This window comes from Sebastes fasciatus, chromosome 12, assembly GCF_043250625.1.
Source record: "Sebastes fasciatus isolate fSebFas1 chromosome 12, fSebFas1.pri, whole genome shotgun sequence".
NCBI classification, from domain to species: domain Eukaryota; kingdom Metazoa; phylum Chordata; class Actinopteri; order Perciformes; family Sebastidae; genus Sebastes; species Sebastes fasciatus.
This window is the reverse complement of record NC_133806.1, coordinates 16,920,398-16,933,190: the sequence shown is the minus strand read 5'-3', so window position 1 is coordinate 16,933,190 and position 12,793 is coordinate 16,920,398. Positions and strand designations below refer to the sequence as shown.

The following is a 12,793-nucleotide window of genomic DNA, read 5'->3' as shown; positions in this document are numbered from 1 at the left end:
ACTTATAGATTGCCCAAGCCAGTGGTGGAAATAACTACCGGTAAGTAGCCTACATTTAAGAAAATGTTAGTACTGTACTTAAGTGGAAATTGTAGGTACTTGTTGTACTTTACCTGAGTATTTCCATTTACTACTCCACTACATCGCAGAAGCAAATATTGTGCTTTTTTACTCCACTACATTTGTTTGATAACTTTAGTTAATTACTCTTTACAAAATATATTCAGTAAATATATAATGATATTATTATCAATAAGATTAGCCAGCTGCATTATTAAAGTGATGTACACATTATTACATCAATAAGCATAATATATTATATAAATGGGGCTAATCTACAAAATGAGTAAGGCAAGGCAACGCAAGGCAGCTTTATTTGTAGAGCACATTTCAGCAACAGGGTAATTAAAAGTGCTTTACATAAACATTCAAGAACATTGTGACAAAGTGCAAAAGAACATTAAGACATAATTAAAACAGTTATAAAAACATTAAAGATTAGAGAATAAAAACAAGCTAAAAATAAAAGCTACGATAGAAGCTAAAATAGAAATATAACACATGAGTAAAAGCTCTAGTGCAGTATAAGATCATTATCTGATTTAATAAAAGGCAGCAGCAAACAAGACAGTGTTAAGCTTTGATTTAAAAGAGTTGGAGCGGTCCTGCAGGTTTCTGGGAGCTTGTTCCAGATATTTGGTGCATAAAACCTGAATTGAGTACTTTTGTTACTTTAAGTATATTTTCATGCTAATACTTTTGTATTTTAAGTAAAATTTTAAAAGTTTTTTTTTGCATGACACCTTTAACTTGTGAACATGTATTGTGAGGCATGCTGGGAAGTCGCTGTCGCACGCTTTGATGACGCGGTATTTATGCGTCGGAGAGGAAAGCAGGAACCAACTTCGCTAACTAGCAGGTAAATCAAGTTAATTAAATAAATACACGCGCGAGCTCATGTTTAAGTTCAACTATAACGAACACAACACGTAACAAACATACTACAGTAGCACCACGTTAGCTGAGTGTTGCTCTGATGAAGCTAAATGATAGTTTAGGTGAGTAAAAGTTGGTCTGTTGAGGCTAACGAGGCGAGCTAGCTGCTACATGCTAACGTTGAGCTAGCTGCTAGCAGCAGGAGCCACCTGTTGCAACGTGAGTTAGTCAGCCAAGTCTGACATGCAACCTTGTGTTTGTTTCTTTAGACCTGTTTATCTTGTTATCAGTAAAGTCTGGAGCAGATTAACAACACCAAACACTCTCGGCCCTCTTTGTGAAACCAGCTGTCACATATTTATAAAAGCACTAAATGGTTTAGGGCAAAAATACATTTCTGATCTTCTGCTATGTTTTGAACCACCCAGACCTCTCAGGTCATCTGGATCAGGTCTGCTTAGTGTCCCCAGAGTCACAACTAAACATGCAGAAGAAGCAGCGTTCAGTTTTTATGCACCAAATATTTGGAACAAGCTCCCAGAAACCTGCAGGACCAACTCTGAGCTCTTCTAAATCAAAGCTTAAAGCTTTCCTGTTTGCTGCTGCCTTTTATTAAACCAGATAATGATCTTATACTGCACTATAACTTTTACTCTTGTGTGTTGTACTCTATTTTAGCTTCTATCCTATAGCTTTTATTTTTAGCTTGTTTTTATTTTCCAATCTTTAATGTTTTTATGTTTTTATAACTGTTTTAATTATGTCTTAATGTTCTTTTGCACTTTGTTGCAATGTTCTTGAATGTTTATGTAAAGCACTTTGAATCGCCCTGTTATACCAACCAATCCTTAGAAATACTTCACTTCTCTGTGCATTTCTTTATCCAGACATCCAGCTGAAAGATGTGCTCTTTAATTTGAGAAACCGGGATCTGGACAGTTCATAATTCTCCACATTATAATATGTCTGTTTTTTGTACAATCCCAGCAGAGAACAGCTTCTCTTACTTAGAAAAAGTCTGAGGCTTTCCGTCTCTTGGGAAGTTGCAGCAGATTGTCTGTGAGTGATGTGAGGTCCTGAGAGCCAGACGTCTTGGCTTTGGTTGGTGTCGTAGTTTAGCTGTGTGAACGTATCGTGATTAAATTAACGTTGTATGCGTTTGTCTGTTCCTTGCCCCCCCCGATAGGTTTCGAGCCTTGTGCTGGCAATGGGGGATATGAAGACCCCAGACTTTGATGATTTGCTGGCAGCTTTTGACATTCCTGATATTGATGCCAAAGAGGCCATTCAGTCAAGTCCAGAGGAGGAACGGGATGAGGATGGGACTAATGCGGATGAGAGAGAGAGTGGGTCACCTCCTGTGGTCAGTGTTATTGTGAAGAACACCGTACGGTCCGAGTCTTTTGAAGAGGAGGATAAAACAGACAAACCCTCAAGCAGTGGCTTAAACTCTCAGGTTCAGGTCAAGGTGGGGGACCTCATGTCACAACTTGGTCCCAAAAGACCCGCTGATGCCCCTGTGGAGCCCAAGATTGCCAATGGCTTTGAGGGATCTGTCCCCATGGATCAGGGTCAATCCAGCCCAGAGCCATGGCCCCCTCGTTCACCATTGAGGTCCACGCTTAACGCTAATGAGAGTGAAAGCGATGAAGGAGCTAAGGTTGGATCGGTCCAGCGCACGACTGATGTCATGAACAGTTTGAAGCCCCACCTCTACCTCCAGTCTTCGACTAGTGCTGGTCCCAACTCCTCAACTCCTCCCTCGCCACACTCGATCAGCCCTCACTCCCCTCAGAAGGAGGAAACTTGTCTCCTCAGAAGTCCGTCATCCTCCCCTTTACCACAAAACGGGGCTAGATTTAAGCATGTTATGCACTCGGATGAAGAAGACTCAGAGCCAGACTTAGGAAGCCCGCTGGTGATCCAAGAGAGCCCAGAATCTGTAATGTCCTCCCCTCCCAAATTTAAACACAGAGCAAAACTACGGTATGAGCTACTTGGGTCTCCTGAAACAACTTCCTGTCTTGTTTCTCATCCTCCTCGTCTGCCTTCTCTGGCACCTGCAAAACCTAAACCCCAACTTAAGGAGGAGGGGCGACCTACCACCCCCAGTTCTCCTTCCACAGCTCTTCCTCCTTCACTGAGCCCCCAGGCCTGCCTCCCCTCTCTCAGCACGGGCTCTGCATCAGTCCAAGAGGAGAAATACCCAGAGCATGTGATTGATGAGAGGGACTCGCCTGAGAGCCCACCTCCCAGTGAGACAGGTCTTGTAGTCCCCAAGAGAAGCAGCAGCCCCGATACGGTCCAAAAAGCAGCGAACCACAAGGACTTCCGGCGCCAAGAGGAGCTCATGGAAAGTGAGCCCAAAGAAGAGGACCGGCCAGGTGACACTGAGGAGCGTAGTGAAAAGGCGGCTGGAGATGGAGAAAATTTAAACGAGGAGAGCCGTGGTGCTGACACTGAGGATCCTGTGTCTGCTAGTGCAGCCGAGACAGTTTCATCGCCGTTGCGTCCCCTCAAAGTTAAAATCAAAATGCCCAAAGGCAGCGTCAAAAGGACTGTGACTGGTGCTGCCCCTAAAAGAAGCGGAAGAGCCACTACCAAGGGTGTGAAAAAAATAAAACCTTCACCAGAACTTCACAACACAAGATCCAAGAAGGAGTTATCACAGCAATCTCCGATGCCTGCCATGGCGATGCTCCAGGACGCCTGTACTGCAACGCTGGAAGGGGCCAGTACGGTCAAAGACAAAACCACAGAGGACACCAAGCCTAAAGTTTCCCCCACAGCTGTGAGCATCACCAAAACTGCAGCACTGCCCTCCATCTCCGCTCCCAGAGTCAGCCTTGGTGGCATCAACCCTCGCAGCCTGAGTCAGAAAACTCTGAACAGTGGGGTGACACTTTCCACACCCTCACCTCTGCTTACGCCTCAAAGTAGCAGCAGACCAGCTTCCATAGTTAACAGCACCGGGGCAATCATATCCAAGACTCAGACCAACCTGGTTGAAGCTTTCAACAAGATCCTCAACAATAAGAACCTGCTGCCCATTTATAAACCAGATCTGAGCTCACCTCTTCCTGCAGAGTGGGGTCTTCCTCTTCCTGCACAGGTAAGAGGTCATAGTGTACAGTACTGAAACAAATAGTCAATTATATATGATAGTTAACTGAATGTTTCCACGATTTTCTGACATTTTAAGGGACAAAAATCTGCGGTTTAAACTGCAACTCGGACTCCCTTTACACCTGGCATTAAAATGAGTTTTGGGTGATCAGATTGCAATCAGATAGTGCTTGACCACATTAAAATACAGGTGTAAATGCACCCAAAACGCATTGAGGACAGATTGTCGTGTTCTGATCGACCAAACCACCTCCAGAGATTGACAGGGACACATTGTCACCACACCGAACACAAGTGTAAATGCTAGGGCTGTCCTGAGTACAATTTTTTGGGCTCTACAGCTTCGGTAGTAGGCTAATCAACGGCGAATATTCAAAGCTTTGGCACTATCAGTGTGTGTGTGTGAGAGGGGGGAATCGTGCTCCTCCAGTCACTGGAACACCGTGACCAGAGATACCCACCACTGCTCTGTCTGTGCTCATCGCCTCATCTCCTCATCCCTCTGTGTCTGCGAGTGTAGACGCAGCGGCGTTTTGAGGCTGATGTGTCCACGCATTACACACCGCCTCTCCGGCAGTGCCCGGCTGCAAACCTGTGCGCAATGCAGCCTTCCTCTCAGCCCTCTCAGGCAGAGCGATCGGATCTCAATCAAATCTCAATGTGGACACTGGAGACACATATTAATATCTGGTGTAAATGTAATCAGGTTAAATCATATCTAGATATAATCTGGATACAAGACACATTTTAATGCCAGGTGTACAGGGGGTCTAGGTACCCCTGCCACAGACCCATAATAGATTATCAATAACTCACCTGATACTGCTTTGTGAACAGTGTCATAGGTTTTTCATTGTAACATATAATGTTCTTAGCAGGCTGGCTTCCTCTAACAGAACTAACCTTAATTTGTTTTTATTAATCATAATTTCATGACAAGCTCACAGCATTGTTTTACATAGCTCCGTTTCATATTAAATGTCAATATCTAAGAAGATGAATGTCTGATCCCGTGCAGGGTTACCGCTGTTTGGAGTGCGGTGATGCCTTTGCCCTGAAGCAGAGCTTGGCGCGGCACTACGATCGGCGCTCGCTGAGGATTGAGGTGACCTGCAATCACTGCGCCAAGCGGTTAGCCTTCTACAACAAGTGCAGCCTGCTTTTACACGCCAGAGAGCACAAGGAGAGAGGCCTGATCATGCAGTGTTCACACCTGGTCATGAAACCTGTACCTGTGGAGCAGATGATTGGCCATCAGGAACCCATGGCAACTGGTTGGTTAACACTGTTCTGTCTCAACACCGTTGTTTAATTGTTCTTTTGGATGTGAATCCTGTGTGCGATTATGTTTCTCTTTGTATATTCCTCATTGATTCCTCAGGCGTGCTCTCTCCATCCTTTTTTGTCATTCTGTTCAGGACCATCATCATCCCTTACAGGCCAGGCCACCCCAAACCCAACACCCCAGCCTAATCAATCAGTATCCAAGAAGAACGCAGAGGCAGTGCAGCACGTCAGTAGTAAATGTCCTGAGTGTCCGGCTCAGTTTCGCAGCAAAGAAGAGATGGCAGAGCATTTCCAAGAAATCAAACCAGCACAAACATCTGTGAGTCTTTATTTTTTTCAAACTTGGTTTATTGGGTTTTACATGAACACACAATTGTGTCATCAGAGATATACATTCCCTTTATTTAAAGACATTATAGAAAGTGACAATCGATATATTGCTAAACACCAAAACAGCTTACAAGTAGGGCTGTCAACGTAAACGCGATAATAACACGTTAACGCAAATTTGTTTTAATGCGACTAATTTCTTTAACGCATTAATGCAATCAATCTTTTGGAGGTTGTACCGGGCTCAGTTTTAAAGCTAGAGTGATGATACTAGTATCATGTGAAACTACAAAAACCTTAAGAATCCATTGGTAACATGTCATACTAGCTTGTCGCGAAGGAGGTTAAATAACGCTCCAAACTTACGTTACATTTTGGCGAGGAAAAACTGTCATGGACATTTTCAAAGGGGTCCCTTGACCTCTGACCTCAAGATATATGAATGAAAATGGGTTCTATGGGTACCCACGAGTCTCCCCTTTTCAGACATGCCCACTTTATGATAGTCACATGCAGTTTGGGGCAAGTCATAGTCAAGTCAGCACACTGACACACTGACAGCTGTTGTTGCCTGTTGGGTTTGAGTTTGCCATGTTATGATTTGAGCATATTTTTCATGCTAAATGCAGTACCTGTGAGGGTTTCTGGACAATATTTGTCATTGTTTTGTGTTGTTAATTGATTTCCAATAATAAATATATACACACATTCGCATAAAGCAGCATATTTGCCCACTCCCGTGCTGATAAGAGAATTGAATACTTGACAAATCTCCCTTTATGTTTTGACAGATAAAAAATGTCCGTGTCCGTAATACACACTGATAGTCAGTACAGCAGCATCTCACTCACTCCACAACAAACACAATATTGAGACCCCTCCAAACCACAAAAGGTGCATCATTCAGGAATGAGTGGGAAGTTTATCTCGGTTTGTCTTTTGAGTGTGAAGAAAAGAAGTTTAATTCGTTTTTTCAATTATATAAAAATGAATTTGAACTTAATTCCTTTCTTTGGCCATTCCTTTCTTCTTCTGTTGTTCTCCAGTCGTGCACAGATTGTTCTCCTCCCATGCTGCTGCCCAACAGCTGCAGTGCAGCAGCTCATCAACGCATCCACCAAGGCTGCCCACCACACATCTGCCCAGAGTGTGGGGGCACGGCCAAGCAGCCGCTATTTCAAACGCACCTTGACGAGACCTGTTTACACTTTTCACGTCGCATTGGATACAGGTGTGATGTCGTTGTTATACCCACATGAATTCTATTTATATGCCCCATGTTTCCCTCTTTTCTCTGCCATAACAATTTGTTCTCTCTCTGCAGATGTTCCAGTTGCCTGGTGGTGTTTGGAGGGCTTAACTCCGTGAAGTCTCACATCCAACAGGCTCATTGTGATATGTTCCACAAATGCCCCAGCTGTCCCATGGCTTTCAAGTCTGCTCCCAGCATACAGAATCACATCAGTGCCCAACATCCAACGCTCACTGAAGGACAGACCATGTATATATTGCAGACACACACACACACACACACACACACACACACACACAAATGTGCTTTTTCTCATTAGAAAAAATGTTTTCCTTTCAATTAATTGACACGATTTTTTTCTATCCTTTTACAGGTCAATTTATAAATGTGTCATGTGTGACACAGTTTTTACAAACAAGTCCCTGCTGTACGTCCACTTTGACACTCATTTAACAAATCAGAAGGTGCATGTGTTTAAATGCCCCGAGTGCACCAAGTTGTTTTCTCAGAGGAATTCCCTTCTGGACCATTTCAAGGTACATGCATGCGTATACTGTATAGTGTCTAATATACTGTAGTTCAGTTAGTGTTAAGACAGCCTTCTAACACTCTATTTCTTTCTTGTTACTCAGACCCACAAGACTCCCACGATAAAACAAGAGTTGCCTTCACCTCCAGCTGCTCCCTCTCGTTCGCGGCCTTCAGTGAAGTTGGAGAGCTCAGATGGAGAGGAATCGATGGATGAGGAGAAAGTAAAGACGCAGAGGACGAAGACCCCGTCAGGGTGGAAGTGTGCACCTTGCCACGCACGCTACACAGACCGGGAAGACTACATTACCCACATGGCTGAACAACATAGCAAGGTCTGGAAGTCTACCATACCCCCCCTGCTGTCTAGGATGTATAATTTGACTAAATTAATTTAGTTTTTAGATACAGCTGTAAATGAAGAGATGTAACCAACTGTTTTTGTGTTTGTGTTGTGTAGAAACTGAAGAAGTTTCCTTGTAACAAGTGTGAGAGCTCCTTCACCACCACGTCCAGTCTGAGACGTCACATCAGAGACAAACACAAAGTCACGAATCGTTGCTTTCGCTGCCAGTGAGTATCTCACATTCTTCATTTCTTATCCTGATTATTGACACACCAGTTGACTTTGCTGGCACTTTGTTCGAAAGTTTAAACTATTATCAAAAGAATTTCTATTGTAAGCAGTCAGGTAGCGACCTCACTGATTTTTTATACTATACTATACTAGGACTTTTTTCCCATCTTTTTTCATTATACTTTTCTAGGACTTTTTCGACGTATTATGACTTTTTTTTAAATTACTTTACTATGACTTTCTTTTCGACATACTATATGATGACTTTTTTCAACTTTTTTCAAAATACTATAAAAGGACTTTTTCAACATACTATAATGTGACTTTTTTTTTTTTTAAACTTTTTTTCAACATCCTTTACTATAACTTTTTTTTTACATGCATACTGACTTTCTTTCAACATACTATACTTTGACTTTTTTGACATACTATTCTATGAATTTGACTTTTTTTCAACATGCTGTATTTTGACTTTTTGACCTTTTATCCAACATACATACTGACTTTATTGACTTTTCTCGACATACTATACTATGACTTGTTTCTACATACTATGCGATGACTTTTTTTTCGACATGCTATACTATGACTGTTTTCGAGTTCTTTTGACATACTATATTATGACTTCTTTCGACACTAAACTATGAGTTTTTTTTACTTTTATGACATGCTATACGATTGTTTTTTATGACATACTATACAATAACTTTTTATGACATTTTTATGGCATACTATACTATGACTTTTCTGTGACATATGTCAAGCATACTATACTATGACCATTCTTTTGACATACATTTTTGTGACATAGTATACTATGACATTTTCATGACTTTTTATGACATACTGTACTATGACTTTGCATGACATACTATACCATGACATTTTTATGACATACTTTACTATGACATTTTGACGTTGATTACCATGGCAACGGTCAAAGTTTTGAAGTATTAGCCTTACTTCAGGTGTAACTGATTCTTGAAATAAGTGATGTTACAATATGATGCCTACTCAAACCTTCACTGCAGTCACTAAATCATCACAGAGTACATTAATGAATATAAGTGATGTGTGTGTGTGTGTGTGTGTAGGTTCTGTAGTGAGGATAAGAAAACATTCAGCAGCAGAGCGATGTTGGAGAGGCATGTTCAACAAAGACACAGCAATGACCCAGTGAGCCAGAACATGGTAAGTCACTCTTCTTCTTTTAAGAAGTCAAACACTTTTTACTGAGACGTTGTTAACGGCAGTTGCCTTGATTTCCTCTCGTCACAGGCAGGCGCAGATGAGGCCGACAGTTCTTCAGAACAGGACGGCAGTTCAGGGGCTAGCCGGAGACAGAGAGGAGCTGTTGTGAGGATGGAGCAGGACGAAGAGTCCACAGATGGCGTGAGTCCAGTGAAGAAGTTGCGATCCTCCTCCTCTGCCCCATTCTCCCTTCCTGAGTCTGGGTTCCGCTGCGCCCCCTGTGGCTTCACCACAGAGGACCATGCGTCGTTCCTGGAGCATATCAGCCAGCACCGGCGAGGAGCGACGGAGGGCAGCGGCGGCGGTCAGCAGTGTCTACAGTGTGGTGCCTGCTTCACATCCATCTCTTCCCTGTCACGCCATCGTTTCATCACCCACAAAGTGAGAGATGCATCTGATAACCAGCAATCCCTCAGCATGCACGCAGCACCTTCCCCTGGTAACAGCAGGAGCCATGATGATAAGAGCTCTCTGGACGGTTCTGCACCAGCATCGCCCTCCTCTCAGGGGAAGGAAGAGGACGGCACACTGGCTTGTAGGGTGTGCGGCAAACAATTTGAAAAGGCAACGGATCTGACTACGCACTTCAGAACTCACGGTATGGCTTTTATCAGCGCACGGAACGCTGGAAAAACTCCCTAAGACGCCAAATACTTTGGGTAAGTGATTATTTGCAAGTGCCTTATTTACTGTCAACTTATCAAAGTGTGTGTTGGCACACCTTTGCACTAATTTAACCAAAGAACAGTGGTAGAAGGGAGTTTGTATGTGAATAGATTGTAATACAATCAAATGTGTTTTCACTGGTGGAGATAAGATTAACCTTTTACTTGATACTCAGGATCTAATGCTGTATTTCTGTGGTCAGTAATGATACTAACGAGATAGCGCTACTTCCTCGTCGGTGAACAGTTAGTCTGACTGCTGTGACCATGTCCACATAATAATGTGCCTGTAGAGAACTGTGATCCTACTGTGATTATGATGGCTATTTCATTGAATGTTGATGGACCGCAATGGAATGTGTCTGTTTTGATTTCAATATTCTCATCCTACTGAGGAGACGCTTGAACGGCAACCCAGGTGTTTTTCTGTAAAGTACTTTTTTTTTCTTACATATTTTTTAGATAATCATCGCAGCGGTTTAGAATATGTTAACTCTGTTACTATTAAAGACAGGGTCGTTGAGTAACTAGCAAGAGCACACTTGATTTTTAAAAATGATCCAACCGAAAAAACCGAGCCCAGTGATGCCAACTCTTTTCCCATGAAAGTAGTTATCAGCACTAGCTGCCTACTAGCTCCAAAAGTCCCTGATTCTAGTAAAGCATTGTGCCAAGTCGGCAACACTGACAGTGTCGCTTCCCTCCAAAGCTCCTTTCCCCAAATTATCATTACAAACATAAACGTATCATAATGAATGTGAACGGTGAACATGGCTATTGTTACTACTCACTGCTGTCAAGCAGCCTGTCAAATCATTACATTCGGCCCGAAAGAAATGATCGGACGGGTTTATTACAGTCCTGCAACAGCTATAAATAGCAGATTTTCTTCCCCTTTTTTTTTATCAGAGTATTTCATTTATTGATTGCTGTCGGGATGTAATGAGAATTTCAATTAATATAACAACATTTTTCTAAAATCTTTACCAACCCTACCTTAAATGTGTAAACTTTCTTATTGCCAGCCATTTTCAAAAACCTACAATAATATTTAAGATCGATTCCCACCTCTAAATGCAGCCATTAACTTCTGTGCATTTTAGTGTTTATATGAAAACTAATTTACAGAGATTTGCTTCAAATAGGGGCCGCACGGTGGTTAGCACTGTCGCCTCACCGCAAGAGGGTTGCAGGTTCAGACCCGGCTTGTGGCCCTTCTGTGTGAAGTTCGCATGTTCTCCCCGTGTTAGCGTGGGTTCTCTCCGGGTTCTCCGGCTTCCTCCCACAGTCCAAAGACATGCAGGTTAATTGATGACTCTAAATTGCCCGTAGGTGTGAATGTGAGCGTGAATGGTTGTCTCTATGTGTCAGCCCTGTGATAGTCTGGCGACCTGTCCAGGTCGTACTCCGCCTTCGCCCAATGTCAGCTGGGATTGGCTCCAGCCCCCCCGCGACCTTGAATAGGATAAGCGGTTTCAGATAATGGATGGATGCTTTTAATACGTAACCCATCAAATTTCCTCTTTGCGTTTTCATGTAGTGTTTTCTTGCTAAGCTGCAATAGCGGGATACTAACACACAGAGGAAATGTGGTACTAAAAAGGCAAACTTAGGAAGATACCTACATCGTTTGTCTAACTCAAACTGCTGAAACTTACAGTTTGGAATATATTTTTGCTCAGAATGAGGACTGTGGATTTTGTCCCCCATCGTACATCATATTGATAAAGGAATGTCTTCCAGTTGAAGACTGGACAGGAGGAATAATTACAGCGACCAATAACTCTTTCAATGCCCAACGTGGTAAATTGTTTCAAGACAATTGAAAAAATGTAAATCTGTCCTATAAATATTTACTGGTATTAATAACCTGTCTCAGCAAGTTTGAAGTCCCATTGTGTTTACAGTATATTTATATTGTACTGAAATGAATGAAGACCACCAAGAAGGTATCCAATTTAAAAATGTTGCTTTTGGAAATGGTTAGCAATAATCTGAAGTGTACTCAATTGGTAGTTAACGAGGTAAAACTGAATGTTTAATACCTTTTTTTTAGGTGGAATGTACTGTATTTACATTCGATTAAATGATTTATTCCTTCTCGGTGAACAAGAGATGGAAGTAAAATGATCTATTTTGGCTTTCGGGGTGCGTTTATCCAAATATTGCGTCTATTCCTTATGCTTTACTAAGATGATAAGAACATGTTGAACCTTGTATTGTGAATTTGTCTTTACTCTTTAGCACCGCTAAAACAAACCAGATGAACATAATCCGATGTTCCACCATGGCTCAGTGACTGTTGGCAGTGTTGTGTTTTTGATGGGCAGGTTTCAACTTAGTATCCACATCAACATAGAAGGGCATGAAACAGAAAAGTCATGACTGAATTGTGGCTGGATATTATGAGGCCTGAGAGGAGAAACCGTGTTGAAAGTTTAGTAGAGATGCCATATTCTGTCTTGGGTGCTTGAAAGATTTCGAGTGATGCATTTTGCTTTAGTGTCTTTGCTTAGTTGCAACTTTTTTTTTCTTTTGCTGTTCACGTCTGGCTGAAATATCTCCGACCACAAGATCCATAGACTGAGCTAATAATACCCATGGATCTGCATCACTGAGTTTTTAGTTGTTTTTTTTAAGAATTATCCCTTTAATGTGCTGTAGTCATCAGTGACCTGTTTGTGCTTATGTTTACTTTCTCAGGAGATTATCCAATGCTTTAACACACATTGTTCTATTTAACTTTTTCCGTTTTTTTGCATTGACAAAACAATTTCTAACCAAAAGTTAATAAAGAATAATGAAAACTGGCACATTATCTTCTTTTAACTCATTTGTTTT

The 12,793-nt window shown here is 42.0% G+C and overlaps 2 protein-coding genes across 2 annotated transcripts in view; both read left to right on the top strand.

Moving 5' to 3' along the window:
* flad1 (flavin adenine dinucleotide synthetase 1) overlaps positions 1-12,793 on the top strand; it is a 276,153-nt gene that overhangs the window by 9,773 nt on the left and 253,587 nt on the right. The gene's annotated exons all lie outside the window — the stretch shown is intronic.
* On the top strand, positions 824-12,761 carry znf687a (zinc finger protein 687a). Its single transcript, XM_074653636.1, has 12 exons — positions 824-919; positions 2,123-4,048; positions 5,081-5,336; positions 5,481-5,668; positions 6,726-6,910; positions 7,004-7,180; positions 7,305-7,467; positions 7,564-7,794; positions 7,920-8,032; positions 9,131-9,227; positions 9,315-11,628; positions 12,009-12,761. The coding sequence occupies exons 2-11, from the start codon at positions 2,144-2,146 to the stop codon at positions 9,927-9,929; spliced, it is 3,930 nt and encodes a 1,309-aa protein (XP_074509737.1). The 5' UTR covers positions 824-919; positions 2,123-2,143; the 3' UTR covers positions 9,930-11,628; positions 12,009-12,761.